This window comes from Gorilla gorilla, chromosome 5 (genome assembly GCF_029281585.2).
Source record: "Gorilla gorilla gorilla isolate KB3781 chromosome 5, NHGRI_mGorGor1-v2.1_pri, whole genome shotgun sequence".
Lineage (NCBI taxonomy): Eukaryota > Metazoa > Chordata > Mammalia > Primates > Hominidae > Gorilla > Gorilla gorilla.
In genome coordinates, this window is record NC_073229.2 from 173,875,103 (window position 1) to 173,900,333 (window position 25,231).

General features: G+C 42.1%; 2 protein-coding genes across 4 annotated transcripts in view; one reads left to right on the forward strand and one right to left on the reverse strand.

Annotated features, from left to right (window-relative positions):
• Positions 1 to 21,687, reverse strand: part of LATS1 (large tumor suppressor kinase 1) — a 59,808-nt gene extending 38,121 nt beyond the window's left edge. The window contains exons 1-2 of one of the 3 annotated variants that reach the window (XM_019030105.2): positions 21,421 to 21,687; positions 5,434 to 5,921 (exon numbers count right to left, since the gene is read on the reverse strand). In XM_019030105.2, the coding sequence (XP_018885650.1) occupies positions 5,434 to 5,781 (348 nt within the window). In that variant the 5' untranslated portion in view covers positions 5,782 to 5,921; positions 21,421 to 21,687. Of the gene's footprint in view, positions 1 to 738; positions 3,126 to 5,433; positions 5,922 to 21,420 lie in introns of those variants that run through there. The other 2 variants (XM_063707940.1, XM_055390828.2) reach the window with 2 other exon arrangements.
• Positions 18,664 to 22,464, forward strand: LOC109027397 (uncharacterized). The gene has a single exon (XM_019030106.4). The coding sequence runs from the start codon at positions 21,263 to 21,265 to the stop codon at positions 21,806 to 21,808; it is 546 nt and encodes a 181-aa protein (XP_018885651.1). The 5' UTR covers positions 18,664 to 21,262; the 3' UTR covers positions 21,809 to 22,464.
• Positions 22,465 to 25,231: the final 2,767 nt, after the last annotated feature.

The following is a 25,231-nucleotide window of genomic DNA, read 5'->3' on the forward strand; positions in this document are numbered from 1 at the left end:
GATCACCTGAGGTCAGGAGCTCCAGACCAGCCTGACCAACATGGTTAAACCCCATCTCTACTAAAAATATAAAATTGTCTGGGTGTAGTGGTACGTGTCTATAATCCCAGCTGTTTGGGAGGCTGAGGCAGGAGAACCCAGGAGGTGGAGGTTGCAGTGAGTACAGATCACGTCACTGCACTCCAGCCTGGGCAACAAGAGTAAAACTCCGTCTATAAAAAAAAAAAAAAAAAGAACTACCTTTTTATATGAGTATCTTGGTATTTTATTAAGCACATTGCCATTGTGTATAGTAGTTCTGGCTCTTATCCTCTTAGAGATTACGTTTTCAGAGAACTATATTACAGGAATACAAATATAAGACAAAAGAAGATACTTAGACTATATATGATTATGTGATAAAGACTTTAGGAGGATATATAGTACGATGAAAAAAACAGAGGATTTGGAATCAGACAGATGTGAGTTTGAGTTCCAGCAGCTCTGTAAAGTAGAGTGACACCTGGCAAGTTATTTCACATTTCAGAGGCTCAGTGTCTTTGCCTGTAATAGGCTCATAGGGTTGATGTGAGGATTAAATAAGAAAACATGTAAAGTACCAAGCACAGTGCCTGGAGCTAAAATGTTGGCTGCTCTCTTCCACTCCTTGTACTTTATGTTTTATGTAAACATAAATTACTCACTATCATGCAGAAAGTATGCTGACATGCATTTTTCAAGAGGGAGGCAACTACTTACTTGTCCTAGAGGATTCAGTATTTCAAACGACATTTTTAAATGAGAAATGGCTTAGTAAGACTAACGGGTGAACAGGCTACTGACAGATGATCCTCCTATATGAAATGATAAGAGAAGAATGTGAGACCAACCAAAGAAAGGATGTGGTAAGAACTTATTGCCTACCTAAGGTCATTTCTCCCTTTCTTGGAAAAAGTTACTGATTTTGTTGGAAGCAGCAAGGGTTGCCATAAAAATTTTGCCATGCCTGCCTTATCTAGGTACCGGTCCTTCCTCGACCCCGTTTCCTAGGCAACAGATATGACACCTGTGCTAGAGCATGTTGCCACCAAGAAGTAAAATTTAAGATATTCATAAGAGTCCTAGGCTCTGAAATCTTTAAGACGTTGAGCTAATCGTAATTAACTGAATCACTATCTTGCTAAAAGCATTATTATTTAGATTTTTGTTAAAACCAAATATGTGTAAATGTAAAATAGAAATTACCCATTAAAATTCATCAGGGAGTGTTTAATTTTAAAACTGGTTAAGTCAAGTGAACTCTATATGTATTTATGCTATTATTACACAGCAGTAACACCTCCATTGGTAAGAAAATTAGCACCCACTACCCTTTTCCAATATTGTGGGAATCATTTTTCTTTTCTTTTTTTTGTTTTTGAGACGGAGACGCGCTGTCGCCTGGGGTTGGAGTGCAGTGGCGTGATCTCAGCTCACTACAATCTCCACCTCCCGGGTTCAAGCAGTTCTCTTGCCTCAGCCTCCAGAGAAGCTGGCATTTACAGGCGCCCAAAAACACGCCTGGCTAATTTATATTTTTTAGTAAATATATAAAAGGTTTTGCCTTGTTGGCCAGGTTGGTCTCGAACTCCTGACCTCAAGTGATCTACCCACCTTGGCCTCCTGAAGTGCTGGCATTACCGGTGTGAGCCACCACACCTGGCCCATATTCTTGTTAAATGCACTAGAATTTCAGCCTTGTGATTTTGGTGATTACCATGCTAACCTTTATATTTTAATATTTATTGCTATGTTTTACAATATTTCTTACAGCTGTAAAAACATCAACCAAGCGCATTCATTAAGTGGAGGTATTAGTGCCAGTGTGAAAAAGAACGCTCAAATCAGTAACTTTGGAATGGGAGTCTTTTTTTTTTTTTTTTCCCCATTAGAGACAGGGTATTGCTCTGTTGCCCAGGCTGGAGTGCAGTGGTGCAACCACAGCTCATTGCAGTCCCAATCTCCTGGGTTTGAGTGATCCTCCCACCTCACCCTCCTAAGTGGTTGGGGACTATAAGAACATGCCACCACACCTGGCTGATTTTTAACTTTTTTTTGTAGAGACAGGGTCTCACTATGTTGCCCAGGCTGGACTTGAACTCCTGGCCTCAAGCAATCCTCTTGCTTTGGCATCCCAGAGCACTGGAATTACAAGTGTGAACCATCACACCCAGCCAGAAGTCTTTTTTTTTTTTTTTGAGGCAGAGTCTCACTCTGTCGCCCAGGCTGGACTGCAATGGTGTGATCTCGGCCCACTGCAACCTCCGCCTCCCAGGTTCAAGTAATGATTCTCCTACCTCAGCCACCCAAGTAGCTGGGACTATAGGCATGTGCCACCAGGCCCAGCTAATGTTTTTTTTTTTTCGTATATTTTGTAGAGTCGGAGTTTCACCATATTGGCCAGGCTGGTCTCGAATGCCTGGCCTCAAGTGATCCACCCGCCTTGGCCTCCCAAAGTGCTAGGATACAGGCGTGAGCCACCATGCCTAGCCAGAAGTCTTATGTGATAAGAAAATATGTCCACATAATTATGCCTTTGTTTTTCATGCTTATAAGCAAAAATATACCCCAGTGATTGTATTATGTGCTCCAAGAATGCATCAATCCTATTTAACATTTATTCCTATGAGAAAATTAATCTTGAAATATTTGAGCTTTTCATTTTACAGGGTCACCAGAAACATTCTCAAAAAAAAAAAAGGCACTATCTTGAACTTGGCATAGCTAATAAAAACAGTAGGTTAGGGTTTCTGAAATGATAAAAAAGAATGAAGTGAAACTAGATAATAATTTTGAAATACCAAGTTAGGAACTTGAACAAGATAAACCCTACAATATAATGGGATGCTACCAGAATGAGTGATTCAAGGAAGTAGAAGTGGACTGCCAGAATCTTTATATCACCATTGGTATAAATAATACCATACTTCTGCACTGTCTGGGAAGTGAGGTGCACCTCTGCCCAGCCACCTCACAGTCTGGGAAGTGAAGAGCGCCTCTGCCTGGCCACTGTGCAATCCTCCAAGTGTGAAGTGACAGCCTTGTGTGTGATCTTTCTGCCCTCCCCAAGTTTGCATTTTGACATTAAAGTTTACTTTTTAATTAAAAAATAAAATAAAATAAAATAAATAAATAACACCATACTTCATTATTTGGACAAACAGGGAATGATAAATGTCTAAATACTTTCAATAAAGCAATCTTGTGACAATTTGAAATGTGTAATTACAATAAAGCTATCATTTGTGTAGTAGCACTTCAATGAAAAAAGCACAAACATATCTTTGTAATACAAACCAATTATTGTTATTATTACCAATAATGAATAGAGCATTGACCAATGCCTTAGATTTCTTAAAACTGTCTTTATTAGAAAGAACTTTTAATTACCTTAAAGGTATAGGCCATGTCACTATCCTGACTGATGGGTGGGGTGCACACATAGTAAGAGCTCTATAAATACATCTTACTGGGTGACTTATCTGACATAACACATTACCACTCGGGGCCTTTATAGCTATGTGATTTCATAACTTCTCTTTGCTTAGCAATATGTAAAAGGAAAGAATAAGATCAATAATTATTCTTTGCCTTTTGGCTAAGGGATTAGGAAGAAAGTGCTTGGGACAATCTCCACTCAAGCCATTTCTTTAATCCTCCAAATACTAACGAGAAAAACATTATCCCAGGTCCTTCTCTCCTCCTCCTCTCTCTATTTCCTGGTCCAAATCCAGTATTTTTAGAACACTTAAGTATAAAAATGATAGAAAATAATATTAATCAAATAAGTAAATAGAATGTGCCAGAAATAAAATTTCTTATTTTCAGCTGGGTGTGGTGGCTCATGCCTGTAATCCCAGCACTTTGGGAGGCCAAGGTGGGCGGATCACGAGGTCAGGAGTTCGAGACCAGCCTGGCCAACACGGTGAAACCCCATCTCTACTAAAAATACAAAAATTAGCCAGGCGTGGTGGTGGGCGCCTATAGTCCCAGCTACTCGGGAGGCTGAGGCAGGAGAATTGCTTGAACCCGGGAGGCAGAGGTTGCAGAGAGCTGAGATCGCGCCACTGCACTCCAGTTTGGGTGACTGAGCAAGGCTCCGTCTCAAAAAATATAAAAAATACAACTTTTTTTTCCTTCTAGTTTAGTTGTAAATCTCCCTTTTCAAATCCTTTACTATAATGCATACTTAGGTTCTCGTTTTTTAAATTAAATACAGACATATATGGAAATTCGGCCACCAAAAAAACACACAAAACAACAAAAAACAAACAGTGAAGGAATTTTAAGAGTAGTTATCTTTATACAGTGAAGCTAAATATAATTTTCAGCTTCTTCTTTACACTTTTAAATTGTTAACAGAAAATAGGTAATATTTTTGCAATCAGAAAAAACATTACTATAATTTTGAAAAATGTAATTAACTGTTTTTTTGAGATGGAGTTTCCCTCTTGTTGACCAGGCTGGAGTGCAATGGCGCGATCTCGGCTCACTGTAACCTCTGCCTCCCGGGTTCAAGAGATTATCCTGCCTCAGCCTCCCAAGTAGCTGGGATTACAGGCATGTGCCACCATGCCCAGCTAATTTTATATTTTTAGTAGAGACAGGGTTTCACCATGTTGGTTAGGCTGGTCTGGAACTCTTGACCTCAGATGATCCACCCACCTTGGCTTCCCAAAGGGCTGGGATTACAGGCGTGAGCCACTGCACCCAGCCTGGCCTAACTTTTGATTATTCACATTTAGTTAAATTTTACATTGCCCATCTAAAATGACTCCTGACACCTAAAATATTCATGCTTACAAGGTATGTTATCATAAGAAGCAAATTCTATTAATAACCTAAATGAAATGATTAAATATATGGGTTATGAAAAAACTTCAAAATGAATTCTGAAGAGAAATATTAAAGACTTGGCAGTTAGCCTGAAGTGAAATTTTGTTAGTTTTTGTGAATTTAAGATTTGGGCCTGAGAACACAACTGCTTACACAAACTTGTAACTATAATTCTTTCTCCCTACTATAAAGTTAAATTTCACATCCTTGGAACTATCATTTCCCCAACAGCCACTTAGTTCACCAAGCTTGTATTTCACACAAACAGATGTCCTTCCCCTACCCTCACCTATGGCTTTCTTCAACTGCACTTCCATTCTGACTTCATGATCTGGCCTTTTAAATTCCAGAAACTCCAGAATTTAGTGATACATATCACAGAAGAAACTAAAGAAATACTATTATTTTTAATAGTAATTAATGGAATTATAAACATAACACTCTTTGCTGATAGAATACATAAATGTGTATACAGGGTTAAATTCTCCCAAAGGAAACATTTTGGCATGTTATCACCCAAAAAGTGTTATGTAGCATAAGGTAAGAAGAATCCTTTCTTTTGTCTTTAAACATTCTTACCTCATCAAATCCAGCAGCTTGCAAGTCTTGAAGCATTTGTGGATTAACTTCTGAAGTACTCCGAGAAGAATTTGTTTCATTTGCAAATGGAAGCAGAGAGTTTCGAATTTCCTGCAAGGCTTTATGATGCGTCCCAAATTTGGGTGGATTTCTGACTTGTCGAGGATCTTCGGTTGACATTTTACTCATGTTATGCTCAGCCTTAGCAGCATCAGATGGTTTAGATAAATTCCTAAGGGATTCCCGAATTTCTTGTAACATTTGCCGGCTACTGCCAGTATAGTTACTGGCAGGAAAGGTCTTAGGCCTCATTTGTCTATAACCTTCTGGCTTTTCACTCCTCTTCATGAAAACATCTATATATGTAGCCCACACGAAGGACTTCTTTATTTGATAGATCCAGAGCTTTCTTCTGAGCAAAAGTGAAAATGATCCTTCAAGGAAGTCCCCAGGACTGTTAAAATTCTTTACAATATAAATAATTAACTCTATAAAAGAAAGAAAGAAAGGAAAGCTATAAAGTGGTTAATAAAGCAGTACCATGTATTAGAGGAAAAGTCCATTGATACAGGGGTTAAGAGATTCAGGTTATAGTTCTGACTCCATTAAGGATTACTCCAGGTTCAGGACAAGTTACTTAATCTCTCCATGCCTACTTCCTAGCCTATAACCTAGATTTACCTCAAATCGTAGCTGTGATGATTTAAAAAAAAAAAAAAAAGTTCCTTAGTAAGCATACCAAGCATTTATACAAATGCCAGGGATTATTAAGTGAACAATAAAACAGGTAACCTCTTATTAACAACTTCACCTAGAGGATCACATTTTAAATTTTACAAATCAGACCTCAAGATTTCTTTAGAAGGGTATTGTTGCTTTAAATTTATTTTTATTTTTTTATTTTTATTTTTTGAGATGGAGTCTCACTCTGTCACCCAGACTGGAGTGCAGTGCAGCGATCTTGCCTCATTGCAAACTCTGCCTCCTGGGTTCAAGCAATTCTCCTGCCTCAGCCTCCCCAATAGCTGGGATTACAGGCACCCGCCACCACGCCCAGCTAACTTTTTTTGTATTTTTAGTAGAGAGGGGGTTTCGCCATGTTGGCCAGGCTGGTCTTGAACTCCTGACCTCATGATCCGCCCACCTCGGCCTCCCAAAGTGCTGGGATTACAGGTGTGAGCCACCGCGCCCAGCCTTTTTTTTTTTTTGAGACAGAATCTTGCTCTACCACCCAGGCTAGAGTGCAGGAGTGTAGTGGTGCGACCTTGGCTCACTGCAACCTCCGCCTCTCAGGTTCAAGTGATTCTCATGCCTCAGCATCCCAAGTAGCTGTGATTACAGGTGTCTGCCACCACACCCAGCTAATTTTTGTATCATTTAGTAGAGATGGGGTTTCACTATGTTGGCCAGGCTGGTCTCGAACTCCTGGCCTCAAGTGATTCACCTGCCTTGGCCTCCCAAAGTGCTGGGATCGCAGGCTTGAGCCACTGCAATCCTCCACTTTAAAAAGATTTTTAAACCACTATTCCAGAAGGTCCCTTTATGCTTCAAAAACAGATGCCTGAGTTTATTTTCCAAGCTATGAACTAGGACTCTGATATGGTTTGGATCTGTGTCCCCACCAAATCTCATGTCGAACTTTAGTCCCCACTCTTGAAGGTGGGGTCTGGTGGGAGGTGGTTGGATCTTGTGGATGAATCTCATGAATGGCTTAGCTGGATATACAGTACTTCTCTGAGTACTAGAAAAGCACAGCACTTGTAATGGAAAGCAGCAACAAAAATGAGATTCAAGTACTTGTTCAGGGGCCAGGCATGGTGGCTCAGGCCTATAATCACAGCACTTGGGAGGCCAAGAAGGGAGGACTGCTTGAGCTCAGGAATTTGAGACCAGCCTGGGCAACATAGGGAGACCCTGTCTACATTAAAAAAAAAAATTACTTGTTCTGTTAATTAGTAGCAATGTGGACTTGGGCATTTAATTCTCTGAAACTGACTCCTGAGACATAAAGTGGTTATCAACATCTAATAAATTGAACTAGGATTAAGAGGAACAATGCAACACAAGTAAAGGAATATACACACAAGTATGTGAAGATGTAGGCTGTTCCTCCCAACATCATTTATAACAGCAAAAGTTGACACCAGTCCAGATGTTCATCAGTGGAGGATTGTTCAAGTAATTCATAGTACATTTATATAATATACATCTAAGTCAAAAAGAATGACGCAGTTCTTTTTTTCTGAGATGGAGTTTCGCTCTTGTTCCCCAGGCTGGAGTGCAATGGCGTGATCTTGGCTCACTGCAACCTCTACCTCCCGGGTTCAAGTGATTCTCCTGCCTCAGCCTCCCGAATAGCTGGGATTACAGGCATGCACCACCGTGCCCAGCTAATTTTGTATTTTTAGTAGAGGCGGGATTTATCCATGTTGGTCAGGCTGGTCTCGGACTCCCGACCTCAGGTAATCCACCCACCTCAGCCTCCCAAAGTGCTGGGATTACAGGCGTGAGCCACTGTGGCCGGCAGAATGATGTAGTTCTATATAATGTACAGACATAAACAGATAAGCAAATGTATCCTAAGCAAAAAAAGCAAATTCACCATACTGTATACAAAACTAACCTATTTTCTGTTCTAAAATTAGATTACAATTTATTGCTGTGAAAATATGCTAAAAAAACACTTTAAATGGGTAAACTTAGGGTTTTTTTGTTTTTTTTTTTTTGAGACAGGGTCTCATTCTGTTGCTCAGGCTGGAGTACAGTGGTTTGATCACAGCTCACTGCAGCCTCAACCTCCTGTGCTCATCCTCCTGCCTAAGCCTCCCAAGTAGCTGGGAATGCAGGAACATGCCACCCTGTCCAGCTAATTTGTTAATTTTTTGTAAAACAAAGTCTCCCTATGTTGCTCAGACTGGTCTTGAACTCCTGGGTTCAAGTGCTCAGGTAAGCCTCCTGCCTCAGCCTCCCAAAGTGGTGGGATTATAGGCATGAGCCACCCCACCTAGCCTGAGTAAACTTTATAGTATATAAATTGTATGTTAATAAAGCTGTTAAAAATATACCCATTTTTAATTTTTTAAAATTTATATTTATAGAAATTAATTATACACACACACACACACACACACATATTTGCAGCAGGCCTGAGACATGATGAAGCCCTGTAGCAGCCACTAGAGGTAGTTTCCTGATGACTTCACCTCATAAATCAGTGCTCTCATGGCACAATTGCTAAATTAGCTATGAATCAATCAAACTCTATTACAAGCAGCTCACATTTCTCCACTTTGAAAAAAAAAAAAGATGAACTTTTTCATTGCCTGAAAATTGCACATATTCTATCTATAACATAATAATACATAATATAATTATTTTGTAAATGAAATTAGGATGGACATACCATGTGCTTTTTATGAAGGAAGCTGGTCCCTAAAGCATTTTCTTTTCTAAGCTTTCCCAAAATATTAATTTAATAGCTTACTAATGAGTTTTTCTCAGCTTAACATTTAGCTCACCAGTCTAAAGTTTGCAGAATTCACCTCTGGCCCTTTCTAAAAGTGAAGATACTTTCTATATTAGGTCTTCTGAAACCTACCATTTCTCCATGATCAAGGATTAACACTGTTGTGGAATCTTACGTGTCAGTTCTTTTAGTATCTGGATTGCAATTCATTTATAGGATCTAGGTATTCTTTCAATATCTCACTTATTTTGGGTTTCAACTCTAAGTTAATCATCACTTTATTATTATTGTTATTTTACCATTTCCAAGATCATTCTGACAGATAGAGAGAGAAAAAAAAAAAAAAAGAAAAGAAACATAGTTTTGCTTATGTCAAAATATTTGCTTCCATTTCCCTATAATGGGACCTGGTCACCAGTAGGTAGTGCAAAAATATTTGAACTTACAAATGCAGGTAACTTGCCCCTTCTTTCTGCTGTTAAAAAAATACAGCATGCATCCTTATTGAAAAATTCAAGTATTTATATAAATATATACAGTAGAAAAAAGTAGAAGTCCCTCATAATTCACCTTCCTCAAGAGTGAGAATCACTGTAGTGGGCTGAATAATGACCTCTCAAAAGATATTCCTGAGCCAGGCACGGTGGCTTACTCCTATAATCCCAGCACTTTGGGAGGCCAAGGTGGGTGGATCACCTGAGGTCGGGAGTTTGAGACCAGCCTGACCAACATGGAGAAACCCCGTCTCTACTAAAAATACAAAATTAGCTGGGTGTGGTGGCACATGCCTGTAATCTCAGCTACTTGGGAGGCTAAGGCAGGAGAATCGCTTGAACCCGGGAGGTGGAGGTTGTGGTGAGCCGAGATCGTGCCATTGCACTCCAGCCTGGGCAACAAGAGCGAAATCCGGTCTCAAAAAAAAAAAAAAGAAAAAAAAAAGATATTCCTGGCTTATGCCTGTAATCCCAACACTTTGGGAGGCCAAAGTGGGAGGATCACTTGAGCTCAGGAGTTCAAGACCAGCCTGGGTGGGCAACATGGCAAAACCCCATCTCCACAAATACTACAAAAAATGAGCTGAGTGTGGCAGTGTGTGTGACTGTAGTACCAGCTGCTCAGGTGACTGAGGTGGGAGGATCACTTGATCCCAGGAGGTAGAGGCTACAGTGAGCCATGACTGTACCACTGCACTCCAGCCTAGGAGAGACAGTGAGACCCTGTCTCAAAAAAAAAAAAAAAGATATTCCCCTTCCTAATCTTCTCTGGAACTTGTAAATGTTATCTTATTTGGAAAAAGGGATGTTGCAGATGTGATTAAGGATTTTGAGATTAAGTTATTGTCATGGATTAACAGAGTAAGTCCCACATGCAATTACAAGTGTCCTTTTGAGAGGCAGAAGGAGGTCTGATGCACACAGAAAAAGGAAGGCAATGTGATGATGAAGTCAGAAGCCAAGGATGACAGCAGCCAACAGAAGCTGGAAGTGGCAAGGGACAGCTTGTCTCCTAGAGCCTCTGGAAGAAAACTGGCCTTGCTATTGCCTTGATTTTAGACGTCTGGCCTCCAGAACTGTGAGAGGATAAATTTATGTTGTTTTAAGCCATCAGGTTTATAGTGATTTGTTAAATAAGACACAGGAAACTAATAATAATCAGTATTAATACTTAATGTTCTAACATATACTACTATTAACCAAAATGGGATCATAATACACAAAATTGGACATCTCTTTTTTTTTTTTTTTGAAGATGGAGTCTCGCTCTATTTCCCAGGCTGGAGTGCAGTGGGGTGATCTTGGCTCACCGCAACCTCTGCCTCCCTGGTTCAAGCAATTCTCCTGCCTCAGCCTCCTGAGTAGCCGAGATCACAGGTGCGCACCACCACGCCAGGCTAATTTTTGTATTTTTAGTAGAGATGGGGTTTCACCATGTAGGTCAGGCTGGTCTCGAACTCCTGACCTTGTGATCTGCCCGCCTCGGCCTCCCAAAGTGCTGGGATTACAGGTATGAGCCACTGCGCCCGGCCGGACATCTCATTCTTTTACATAATCATGGGGAATTATGAGAAGACAATGGGGTCTGGGGGTTTACGCCTGTAATCCCAATACTTTCAGAGGCCCAGGTGGGAGGATCACTTGAGGCAAGGAGTTCAAGACAAGAAGAGAATGTATTGTTGCCCAAATTTATCTTATCTTACCTTTTCCCCCCATAACATTTCATGAGATTTACATTCCATGTAGTATACATTAGAAAACGCTGGACCAGAGAAATTCATTCTCTAGTCCTATACTCTGATGTAACTCCTAACATTGAGTGTACAAAGGTCAGAGAAAGGACTGAGTTCTGGTATATGTGTAACAATGTGTTTTAGGTTTAAATAACTGAAAACTTATTTTAAGCATATTTCTATCATCTACATGTTGAAAATACTTGTGGATAAAATAAATAATGTCTGGAATTTATTTCAAAATAATTTGGTTGTGTGCTGAAGGGGTTGGGGATATAAATGAGACAAAAGTTTTCATTTGTTGAAAACTGTTGTAGCTGAGTAATGGGTATATAAGGGTTCACTGTACTAGTCTCTTTCTTCTTCTTCTTTATTTTTTAGAGACGGGGCTCACCACGTTGCCCACGCTAGTCTTGAACTCCTGGCATCAAGCAATCCTACTGTCTTGGCCTTTCTCTTTACTTTTGTGTATTCTTGAAGTTTTCCAAAATAGAGAGTTAAAAAAGAAAAAAAAAGGAAAGGAAATGACCGGATCCTAGAATGGTTCTGCTACAAATTCTTATTTAAATACATGCAATTAAAATACACAGGATTCATTTTAAAGAAACTATTATTTCCATCAAACAATATCACTTCATTTATCAGGGGAAATAACAGAAGCATTACATTTGAATATTCATTTCAATTTTAATTGTACAAGACCAGCCTGGTCAATAGGGTGAAACCCCGTCTCTACTAAAAATACAAAAATTAGCCGAGAGTGGTGGCAGGCACCTGTAGTCCCAGCTACTCGGAAGGCTGAGGCAGGAGAATCGCTTGAACCACAGAGGCAGAGGTTGCAGTGAGCCGAGACTGCACCACTGCACTCCAGCCTGGGCGACAGAGCGAGACTGGATCTCAAAAAAAAAAAAAAAAAAAAAAAAAAAAATTCAATTGTAAGATAATCTAAATCTTCTGATTTCAAAAACGCTGAAATGGAGGAATTGTGTATATCTTTAGCCAATTGCTTTTGGTAAATGTATTGTGGCAGAGACTATATTCACATACAGTACTCGACTCCATTTCCCAGATTTGGCCAAAGCTGGATGAGCAGATGTAACATATCTCAATTCTGGACTGAGGCAGTTAAAAGTCACTTTGCTTCGATTTTCCTGCTTTAATGACAATGTAGGTTGCATTCTGAGATGGTGGCTTGACAATATGGAAGGAAGGTGGATCCCTAAGCCACTGGATGGAGAACCCTACTGACTCCCACTGAACTCTGAGCAAGAGAAACATTTCTGTTGTGTTAAGCCATTGATATTTGGGGATTTGTTACCACAAAACAGCCTAATAATATTGTGAAAATAGACAAAGACTGCCCAAATGGAAACAAACAAAGGCTATTTAATCAGATCTTACTATATAGGTAGGGAGTCAGCCACTGTCAACTTGTGCTTGGCAAAGATTCAAAGGCAAGCAGGGGAGTGGGAAATCTTTATACTAAAAAAAGGGGGAAGACTTCAGGTATGCTCTGATTGTAGGTTGTTGGCATGGGAAACTGGAGGTGGGCTAACTGATGTAAACCAAAAATAAAATTCTAAGTCCTTCAACCATCTGAATGAACTCCTCCTCCCAGCCAAGAGCATTTGAAAGTTAACCTGAAAAACTAGTTCCAGCCATGATGGGAAGCGGGGTTTGGCCATACCTCATTATTCCCTCCTCCCTTTTGGAATTCAGGCACAGCTGACCAGCATTAACATTAAAACAAATCTTAAGACTGACAAAACAGACTCTCTGTAGCAATAAGATACCCAATTCCAGCCTGACTCTAGCATAGTATCACATGACAGATGGCAGGCCCTGAAAGAAATCCAAGTATTTGACCCCAAATTATATTTCTTTGCCATATCTTCAAACAGTCCTGCAAAGCTGTCTCTTGTGGGGAAAATCTACATTCTGAAGTTAATTCCCTTCCTTTCTCAGGCCTTTTGCCTGATCCAGGAGAGAATCAACCCTGATAAGAAACATTTACAATGTATTATCTCTGAAGCCTGCCACCTGGAGGCTTCCTTTACATAATGGGAACTTTGGTCTCCACAACCCCTTACCTTGATTCAGACATTCCTTCCTATTGATTCTATCTGCATAATGGGAACCCTGGTCTCCACAACCCCTTATCCTTTTTTTTTTTTTTTTTAGATGGAGTCTCACTCTGTTGCCCAGGCTGGAATGCAGTGGCTTGATCTTGGCTCACCACAATCTCCGCCTCCCAGGTTCAAGTGATTCTCCTGCCTCAGCCTCCTGAGTAGCTGGGATTACAGGCGTGCGCTACCATGCCTCGCTAATTTTTGTATTTTTAGTAGAGATGGGGTTTCACTATGTTGGCCAAGCTGGTCTTGAACTCCTGACCTCGTGATCCACCTGCCTCGGCCTCCCAAGGTGTTGGGATTACAGGCGTGAGCCACTGTGCCTGCCCACAACCCCTTATCTTAACCTAGATACTCCCTTCTATTGATTCTAGGTCTTTAGACAGTAACAACCCTTTCGACCAATTGCCAATCAGAAAATCTGTGAATCTACCTATGACCTGGAAGCCATCTGCTTCAAGGTGTCTTCCTTTCTGGACCTAACCAATGTACATCTTACATATACTGATTGATGTCTTATATCTCCCTAAAATGTATAAAACCAAGCTGTAGTCTGATCACCTTGGGCACATGTTCTCAGGAGCTCCTGAGGGCTGTGTCATGGGGCAATGGCCATTCATATTTGGCTTAGAATAGATCTCTTAAAATATTTTACAGAGTTTGACTCTTCGTCGACACTGGAAGCGGGGTATCCTATGTGGTTGATTTGGGAAGCATATTTGGCTTTCTCTGAGTCATCCTGAATTGGAAGTAGGCACAAAAATTAGGGAAGCTGGTAATTACTGACCAAGTCCTGACTGGGCCTATTGCTACATAGGTCATGGGTCAGAGTTCTAGTTTTATATATGATCTGGCCATTGTCCATCTGTATATTCAGTGTTTCATTATCCTAATACAGAAAACTGGTACCTGGAAGTGAGGTGCTGCTACAATAAAAACCTATGCAGTCCTGCCTTAGTGATACTGCCTTAGTGGTCAGATTGAGGGCTGAGAGGAAACAGATACCGGAGGCTGGAAAGATGGAGGATCATGTTTTACAGTGGCAAAATATCTGGTAAAGCTGTTGCCTATAATAACTTTTCATACAACTACAAGGTCAGTGAACATACAAAGAGGCTACTGACCTTGTAGTGTTATAAGAGTTTGGTAAAGAGGATTTTGGAAGTGAGTATTGGCTGCTATTAGATATTTGGCAAGTATTATAAGTAAATGATGAGTTCAAGAAGGAAGTAGTAGATTTGAAAGCAAAAACAGAAGACAATAGAAAAAGTTCAGAAATTTAAAGCCTTGAAGGATTGGAAAAGCAGCTTGCACCTAGACCCCTAGAGGCAGGATTAAAAGACTGAGCACAGATGCCCACTGAAACCCCTTAGCTAACTAGTGCTTCTGTGGTTAAGACCATATTAAAGACGTAGCCTTCCCGTCAAACCTAATAGCCTCAAACAACCAAATGAGAGGAGGAGGAATAGACACTCTTAAATCTTTGGATGAGTTTACCAATACATGTGAACTTCGACTGTGGTTACTGACACATAGAACTGATGGAAACCAAACAGATCGGAAGAGGCTTACTAACTTTAAAGAAACTGTTTTGTTAAAAAAAAAATATATCTTTTGGCCGGGCGCGGTGCCTCACGCCTGTAATTCCAGCACTTTGGGAGGCCGAGACAGGCGGATCACGAGGCCAGGAGTTTGAGACCAGCCTGGCCAATAAGGTGAAACCTCGTCTCTACTAAAAAATACAAAAATTAGCTGGGCGTGGTGGCGTGTGCCTGTAATCCCAGCTACTCAGGAGGCTGAGGCAGAAGAATTGCTTGAACCTGGGAGGCGGAGGTTGTAGTGAGCGGAGATTGTGCCGCTGCACTCTAGCCTGGGTGACAGGGTGAGACTCCATCTCAAAAAACAAAAAGAAATTTTTTTTTCTTAAATCATCTCAAGTTCATACTAAAAAAATCTTCTTGTCTATTCAAAATTTAAAACCCTTGGGTCCCCGACTTCTATGAGCAAGAAGCTAGTTGAAAAAGATTTGTACGTTCCAAAGGGAAGGTACAACACACACTTCACAGGTGGTCAAGGATGATCATTAAAACAATGGATGGGAGAGTTCCTTCCAAATAAATCAGGGTCCAATCTCCCCTACCTCCAGGCCTGGTTGCTTACACAGAATCTGCCTAGGAGATTTCAGATTATAGATCAGCATTTGCTGCTTATCTCCCATTATTCTCTTTTTCTAGGAAGAGCGCTTACTGTGGCCCTTGTGTACTGCGGTGAGTGAGTAAGGGGAAAAGAAAAGGAAGGGAGATAGAGAGGAGACACAGTGAGTGACAGAGAGAGAGAGAGTGCGCGCACATGCAGCACACAGGACACATTACTTCACAGGTCCCTGGACCAAGAGGAACCATATCTGGACCTGATTAAGAGATTATTGGGCATGTGGACAATAGGACCCATGAATCTTGCCTCTGTCACTAATCAGGGCCCAATTTCTTAGCAAAAGAATAACATAATACCGTGAACATCTTTCCACAGTTAGGTGTCATGTTTCTTTAATTAATTAATTAATTAATTAATTTAGAGATGGAGTTTCGCTCGTTGCCCAGGCTGGAGTGCAATGGCGTGATCTCGGCTCACCGCAACCTACACCTCCGGGGTTCAAGCAATTCTCCTGCCTCAGCCTCCCAAGCAGCTGGGATTACAGGCCATGTGCCACCACACCCAGTTAATTTTCTATTTTTAGTAGAGACGGAGTTTCTCCATGCTGGTCAGGCTGGTCTCGAACTCCCGACCTCAGGTGACCGCCCACCTTGGCCTCCCAAAGTGCTGGGATTACAGGTGTGAGCCACTGCGCCCAGCCATATTTTATCTTCTATTCTCTCTTTTCTTTTTGAATAGAGATGAGGGTCTCGCTATGTTGATGAGGCTGGTCTCAAACTCCTGGCCTCAAGCGATCCTCCCATCTTAGCCTCCCAAAGTGCTGGGATTACAGGTGTGAGCCACCATGCCCGGCCAGTATCATGTTTGTTTGATTCTAAGCATGCTTTTCTACATTTTAATATTTCTAAAAGTTAGGGCCGGGTGCAGTGGCTCATGCCTGTAATTCCAAAACTTTTGGAGGCTGAGGTGGGCGGATCTCTTGAGCCCAGGTGTTTGAGACTAGCCTGGGAAACAAAGTGAGACCCTAACTCTACAAAAAATAGAAAAAATCAGCCAATTATGTTGGTGTGCACCTGCAGCCCCAGCTACTGGAGAGACTGAGGTGGGTGGATCAATTGAGCCCAGGAGGTCGAGGCTGCAGTGAGCTGTGATTGTGCCACTACACTCCAGCCTGGGCATCAGAGCAAAACTCTGTCCCAGAAAAAATAAATAAATAAATAAATTGAGTATATCTTAAGATCAACCCTTGGGCCCCCAACTTCTATGAGCAATAAGCTAGCTGAGAAAGATGTGTACCTTCCAAAGAGAGAATACTCACCCAACACACACTTCACAGGTGGCCGAGTATGATAATTAAAACAATGGATGAGAGTTCCTTCAAAATAAATCAAGGTCCAATCTCCCCTCCAAAGCAGAGAAGTTCTAGAGTAGCAGTCATTGCACATGCCTAACTTAACCATACATAAAAGTCGAAATCTCTGTTACCTCAATTGTATTATTTTCTTTTTTTTTTTTTTGAGACAGAGTCTCCCTCTGTTGCCCAGGCTGGAGTGCAATGGTGCCATCTCGGCTCACTGCAACCTCTGCCTCCCGGGTTCAAGCAATTCTTCTGCCTCAGCCTCCCAAGTAGCTGGGATTACAGGCGCCCACCACCACCTGGCTAATTTTTTGTATTTTTAGTAGAGACGGGGTTTCTCCATGTTGCCCAGGCTGGTCTCGAATGCCTGACCTCGGGTGATCCACCCGCCTTGGCCTCTGAAAGTGCTACGATTACAGGTGTGAGCCACCATACCCGGACAATTGTAATATTTTCATTGGCAGCACCATATATGATGCTCAAAATGTTTTTTCTTTTTTTCTGTTGTTTTTGTCTTTTTGAGGAGTTTCTCTCTTTTTGCCCAAGTTGGAGTGCAATGGTGTGATCTCAGCTGACTGCAACCTCTGCCTCCCGGGTTCAAGCAATTCTCCTGCCTCAGCCTCCCAAGTAGCTGGAATTACAGGCATGTGCCACCATGTGTGGCTAATTTTTGTATTTTTAGTAGAGACGGGGTTTCACCATGTTGGCCAGGGTGGTCTTGAACTCCTAACCTCAGGTGATCCACCTGCCTCGGCCTCCCAAAGTGCTGGGATTATATAGGCATGAACCACCGCACACGGCCTCTTTTTTTCTTTTATCATTATTACTTTTTTTTTTTTTTGTAAGACTGTCTCACTCTGTTGCCCAGGCTGGAGTGCAGTGTCGTATTCTGGCTCACTGCAACCTCTGCTTTCCAAGTTCAAGTGATTCTCATGCCTCAGCCTCCGGAGTAGCTGGGACTACAGGTACCCACCACCACACCTGGCTAATTTTTGTATTTTTAGTAGAGACAGGGGTTTGCCATATTGGCCAGGTTGGTCTTGAACTCCTGACCTCATGTGATCCACACACCTCAGCCTCCCAAAGTGCTGGGATTACAAGCATGAGCTACCACGCCCAGCTATTATTATTTTTGTAAATAGAGATGGAGATCTTGCTAGGTTGCCCAGGCTGGTCTCAAACTCCTGAATTCAAGTGTTCCTCCTGCCTCAGCCTCCCAAAATACTGGGATGATACCATGCCTGGTCTACAAAATGTTCTGAAAGATTCCATTGTGACATAGTATTGTGCACTCAAACTGTCATTCAATAGACAATGCAATTAAAGGCATAAGTAATTATTAAATTCAAGCAAGATCACAGAATTTTCAAAGGTAAGACAGACTCAAAAGTCTGCCAAAACTTTTGGAGTTATCTTCAGAAGAAGCTGTTTAATTTCCAGCAATAGGTAATTCAATTAAGAAGAAGAAAAAAATAAGTAAGCAAAAAGGAAACGAAAGCAAAACCCCAGTATTCTTCAATATACCTTAAAATTATACACACAATCATAAAGACAATATAGGTTAAGATAATTAACTAGCATTATGAAAAGCAGCCTGTTATCATGATGTTGCATTAACTAACCAAAGTAATTCAGAAGAATCCTAGATTCTGAATGTGAATAAGGCTGAGACTCAAACTTTATTGTGACAGACGAAAATGGTATACAATTGAATGAATAAATGTATGCTATTATTAATAAAAGCTTTATGTTTACTTTCTTCCTGCTAAAAAATTGCTACTAAATAGATGGCTTATCTTAGATTTAGTGGTATTTCAGAATTGATAAAGTATGATAGTTCAACCTTATTCCTTTAAATACTGATATTGAATTTCATCATGTAGATGTACTATTTTTTATTTATTTATTTATTATTTCTTTATTTCTTTATTTATTTTTGAGACAGAGTCTCACTCTGTCGCAGGCTGGAGTGCCGTGATGCCATCTCAGCTCACTGCAACCTCCGTCTCTCGGGTTCAAGTGATTCTCCTGCCTCAGCCTTACAAGTAGCTGGGACTACAGACGCGCGCTACCACACCGAGCTAATTTTTGTATTTTTAGTAGAGATGGGGTTTCACCATGTTGGCCAGGCTGGTCTCGAACTCCAGACCTCAGGTAATCCGCCCTCCTTGGCCTCCCAAAGTGCTGGTTACAGGCATGAGCCACTGCGCCCGGCTAGATGTACTATTACTTATAAATCCCTGACTGATGGACATTTAGGTTGTTCCTCATTTTTTTGCTAATGTAAAATAATACTGCAAACTGGTAACTTCAATTATACTGGTAATATTCTTGTTCTGAGTTCAGGTGGTAAGTTCATGGATGTTCATTTTATTATGCCTCATAGTTTAATAAAATGAACATATGTATAATATACATATAGCATATTCCTTGCACATAACGAAATTAGTTAATAAAAAAAATTGCTGCAATAAAAATTCTTGTGCACACATTGCTGAGCATTTTTCTTAAAATAAATTCCCAGAAGTGGAATTGCTGGATCAAAGAGAATACATATTTAAAATTCTGATACTTACGGTCAGAATGCCTTCTAGAAAGTTATACTAATTTTATAATCCCCACAACAAGGTATGGTTAATACTGGCATTACTAAATCTCAACAATCTTTGCTGCTATGACATGTGAAAATTCAAATTATTACTAGGCAAAAAGAATTTTTAAAATAATTCTTCAAAGCAAAACTGCTTACCTTTTTAACCCACACTACGATGGGGCCAGATTCGTCTTAATAAACAATTCTGATCATGTCACCTACCTACCCCATAACTTTCAATGACTTTTAACCTCATGGTTAAAGTAAGAGCTCTGGAATCAAACTGCCTGGGTATGACAAATCGCCATTTTTTTTTTTTTAAAGTTCAGACCCTCATCAAAAATACGAACATCAACAAACAAGTATCATTGATTAGTTTGTCCAACTTAGGAAAAAAAAAATGATACCATTACATAAGATTTCAAAGTGTTAACTTGGGTTGAATTAAGTTTATCAGAAAGGTACCCTGGCTGGGTGCAGTAGTGCACCTGTAGTCCCAGCTACTTGAGAGGCTGTGGTGGGAGGATTGCTCGAGTCCAGGAGTTGGAATCCAGCGCAGGCAACATAGCGAGGTCCCATCTTTAAAGGAAACTGCATACTGACATTTTCTTCAGTTCACTTTCTAATAATTGTCAGATCAAAAGTGAAAGCAACGCTGTATCTTCATGCTGAAAAATGATTGCTGTTCCTACTTGGCGAAAATGTTACTCAGTGACTAAATAACTTTTGTGATGTACAACAATCTCCCATTGATGTAAATAAAACATCTAAAATAACCAAATAACCAGGGTTAGAACCGTTCCAAGACTATTTATATAGAACAAGGACTTGCAATAAAAACAAAACAAAAATAAAAACGACCTACACAATGAAAGCCAGATATTATACATTAAAAATGTAGTAGAAGTATTTTTTGGTGAGCAGCAAGGCATATTCAATCAATATTTAGGCATAAAATGTGCCATTCCAAGCATGGACCATGATCTAGTTTCTTGCAGTAGCAGCCAATTGGACTAACACAATGCTACTTCTTTTACTGTTCAATCAAATTCCTCCACTGCCTTAGGGAATCAACTACCCCATTTTACCGTCAGAGATAAGCTTTGTTTTCGTAGCACAGAACATTCATTCCAATTATAATGTCCTACCTTTTCTTCCTCATGGAGGAAATTTGATAAAAAATTTTAACCTTCAATAAATAATTCATAAAGTTCAAACAAGTTTCATGATCGCTAACATTCAAATCCATTTCCAAAACTGGAGTTATACAATATTACTTCTGTGCATGAGATTATACTTACTGTTCACTAGATTTATGAATAACTTCTGGAGGATGATACATGTTTTAAAAGCCGTATTAACATATGAGTTGACAAACATTAAATTTTGTTCCCTTAGAAATTGACAGAGAAGTCAGAATGGGGATAAATCAAGTCATCTGAGAGGCATTCATTGAGCTACAAGCTATTTCAGGTTATAAAAAACACTGTTCCCTTAATTGTCGTTCCTTGATTTGCTGTATTTATATACACACTCCTACTCCATAAAGACCTCTCCATCTCTCCCACCTCTTCCAACTACGAACAGTAACCTAAAATCACACTGAACTAGACGTAAGAGACTCCCAGGATTTCTCTAAGGTATACCCAGGATCAAGGCCCTCTGGGATCCAAAGAACTGTAGCTCTTTTACTGCAATTTTCCTTCAGAACCACCTTTCCCGTTCCTTCCCTCCTGGACACCGCCGACTCGCGTGTTGGGGGTGGGGTGGGAGACAGGTCGCCAGAAAGACAGGCTCTACCCAGCCAGACCTGCACCTCCGAGGCCGAAAAGCCTGGGGCTCTTCCTGCAGCACCGGGCGCGGCCAACCCTCGCTTCCCCAGGGCAGGGCTCAGCTCGGGTCAATGCAACCAGCCAAGTCAGGCCCGGAGCGGGCCGGCTCTGCCCGCCAGTCCAAACCTCTGGACCCTCGCCAGCGGGGATGGGCGTGGGCCCCGGCGGCCACCGCCCCGCCAACTCGAGCACTGGAGGAACGCACCCGCTACGCCAGCCCCGGACCTACCTGGAGGGGAGAGCAGAGCTCCTGGACAGCGGCCACGGGCCTGAGGGCGGACGCTGAGGCGGCCAGAGTCCGTCCCAGCAACCCCAAGTATCCCTGGTGGGGCAGAGCGGGGAGACGAACGAGGGGGCTGCCGCGGGCCAGCGCGGCCCGTCCCGGGGGTCGCGAGGACCTGGCTCTCCCCTTAACACCAGGCCACCGCCGCCGCCGCCATTTTGCCTTCCACTCAGTGTCGCCGCCGCCGCACTCCGCTGCAGGTTTCCCGGATGTGGGCATTTCCCGGCGTCGCTTGCGCGGGGGCCGAGGACTGGGGGCTTTTGCCAGCCCGGCTGCTGCGAGGGAGCGCGCAGCCTGCGGCCTCCGGGCTTCGTTGCGTCGCCCGCAGCTCTGATCGTTCGTGAGCGTCGCCCCACGTCGCTCCCGCCTGCCCCTGCCCATAAGACTCGCCCGCGCCCGTGGGTTAAGGCTGTCTCCCGCCCAGCCTACTTGGTTGATTCAGTCCTTTTTCCCATTGATCTATTTCTCTGGACCGAGTAGGGATGTGCATTTCACGGAGCTACGTTCTCAGAAGGGAACAACTGTGAGTTGCTCTGGGAAACCTCCCTGTGGACCTCAGAATTCGAGATTTTTGGCGCTTTGAAATAAAATTTTATTCTTGCTTAGCGTTCTTTCCCCGAACAAGCCGGTGAGCTTCCAGCATCTGTATTTTCTGAATCCGGCAGATAAGAAATGCTTGAGCCAGGACCGATTGATTAGCAGCGGTTTAGAGATCTTATCTGTCAACCGCATCCATAGAAGGAGGTCGTTATTGCCATAATTGGAATAACGGTGACGGTGTGACAAGAGGTTTTACTTCTGGTTAAGCTGAATGTAAAGTGTGGGATGGGATCGTTGGGTTTGATGTATAAGGTACCGTCCACCCTTTGTGAAGATCGCCTTTGGCAGTTTTTCCTCTAGGAAATATACAGTTGGTGTTTTCAAGTACCTTTCGTAATGTTTCTACTACAGAGTATAAAAAAATTAAAGACATCTTTTTCTGACGTTAAAGTAATAACTGGCTACTTACTGTATCTAGAAATCCAAATGTGAAAACCCGTTAAAAGATTATGTTCCGGACGGGCGCGGTGTCTCACGCCTGTAATCCCAGCACTTTGGGAGGCCGAGGCGGGCGGATCACGAGGTCAGGAGATCGAGAACATCCTGCCTAACACGGTGAAACCCCGTCTCTGCTAAAAAATCCAAAAAAATTTGCCCGGCGTGGTGGCGGACGCCTGTAGTCCTAGCTACTCGGGAGGCTGAGGCAGGAGAATGGCATGAACCCGGGAGGCGGAGTTTGCATTGAGCCGAGATCGCGCCACCGCACTCCAGCCTGGACGACAGAGCGAGACTCCGTCTCAAAAAAAAAAAAAAAAAAAAAAAAAAAGATTATGTTCCAAGAACATTTGGTTGAAAGTCTATTTTCTACAAGCACAGAGTTTGTAGAAGGTAGACAATGTGACCCAAGGTGGGTCACTAAAGAGCCCCAGGGCTTACTTTCTTCAACGTAAGGATGACCCATAAAGACCTTTTCAGCCCTAAAATTATATGAATTATAGGAATCTAATATGTCCACAGGTCTGCTTGCCCTATCCAAAAGGATTATGCATCTGGAAGGGCAGACTGCCCCCAGAATCCTGTCACGTCTGTCATCAACCCATGGTACTTAAGCTCCTCTATGCTCTCTAAACCTAAAGGAAAGTATCTCCACAAACTCTAGTCTTTGGGGAAATTCCTAGATAATTCAGGGAGCTGAGTAAATTGCTCTGTGTAGGACTAGGAGGCTTACTCCTGTGAAGTAGGGCGAGAGATAAAAGAGGGAAAGCAGAGGTGGAATGATCAGGAAGAGAACAAACTGACGAGATGAAAAGCGTTGGGGACTGTAGGTGTGGAGAGTAATGATGGTTGGGGAAATACTTACTGTGGGTGCTGGATGTGTGGGAATGGTGATACCTGCCATCACATTTGCAGGTTTTTATATTATTGTGATGGAAGATCTTGGTCCAGTTTCAGCCTACTCAATTCTTCAGTGCTTCATGGAAATGGGGCTTTTTTGTTTTTAGCAATAGATGTAGAATCCGATTTCATGCTTGTGTGACCTTAGAAAGGAATTAGGGGGCAGTGTACATGGAAGACGTCTGGAGACCAGTGTGGCCCTGAGAACATAAACCCTTCCAGAAATTCATACGATCTTAGGGGAAGACACCAGACTATGTGCCACCCACTCTTAAGGAATGGGGAGTTGTGCTCCATCTTCTTGAAAGTGGAGAATCCAGCCAGACTCTGTCCCCCAAAAATAAATAAATAAAATATATAAAGTGGAGAATTCAAATAAATTATTTGACATTCTGCAGATTTATCCCTTCTCCTTCATTTATTTATTCAAACATTTATTGGCCGGGTGTGGTGGCTCACACCTATAATCCTAGCACTTTGGGAGGCCGAGGCAGGCGGATCACTTGAGGTCAGGAGTTCAAGACCAGCCTGGCCAACATGGTGAAACCTCGTCTCTACTAAAAATAAAAAAAAATTGGCTGGGCGTGGTGGGTGCATGCCTATACTCCCAGCTACTTGGGAGGCTGAGGCAGGAGAATCGCTTGAACTCGGGAGGTGGAGGTTGCAGTGAGCCGAGACTGTGCTACTGCACTCCAGTCTGGGTGACAGAGCAAGACTCTGTCTTACAAAAAAAAGAAAACAAAAAGCAAAAACATAAACAAAACAAAAACCCTTTATGTCAGTATGGCCTCATGGACATTTATTTTATGCTTTGGGTATTTATTTTGTTGCTCAAGTTGTTTCAGTTTTGGCCACTGGAGCTCTTTCAGTTGGCTTGTGTTTGTGTGTGTGTGTGTGTGTGTGTGTGTGTGTGTGTGTGTGTTTTAAAGAACTTTCTGCCCAGTTTGGTGGATCACCCCTTTAATCCCAGCACTTTTTAATCCCAGTACTTTTTAATCCCAGTACTTCTGGAGGCTGAGGCAGGAGGATCACTTGGGCCCAAGAGTTCAAGACCAGCCTGGGTAACATAGCAAGACCTCATCTCTATAAATCAGCCAGGTGTGGTGGTACACAACTGTAGTCCCAGCTACTCAGGAGGCTGAGGCAGAAGGATCGCCTGAGCTCAGGAGGCCGAGGCTGCAGTGAGCCGAGATCTAGCCACTGCACTCCAGCCTAGGTGACAAAGCAAGACCTCACCTAAAAAAAAAAAAAAAAAAAAAAAGAACTTTCTTATTTTCTGGCAGTACAAGATGTTCCAAAAAAAAATTTTTTTTTTCTTTTTTTAGATGGGGTCTCACTGTGTCACCCTGGTTGAAGTGCAGTGACATGATTATGGCTCACTGCAGCCTCAACCCCCAGGACTCAGGTGATGCCTCAGCATCCGAGTAGCTTGGGATTACAGGCGCAGGCCACCATGTCCAATTTTTTTTTTTTTTTTGAGACCAAGTTTCTCTTGTTGCCCAGGCTGGAGGGCAGTGGCGCCATCTCTGCTCACTGCAACCTCCGCCTGCTGGGTTCAAGCAATTCTTCTGCCTCAGCCTCCCTGAGAAGCTGGGATTACAGGCATGCGCCACCATGCCTGGCTAATTTTGTATTTTTAGTAGAGAAGGGGTTTCTCCATGTTGGTCAGGCTGGTCTTGAACTCCCGACCTCAGATGATCTGCCCATCTTGGCCTCCCAAAGTGCTGGCATTACAGGCGTGAGCCACCGCGCCTGGCATGCCTAATTTTTGTATTTTTTGTAGAGACCAGGTCTCCCTATGTCACCCAGGCTGGCCTTGAAC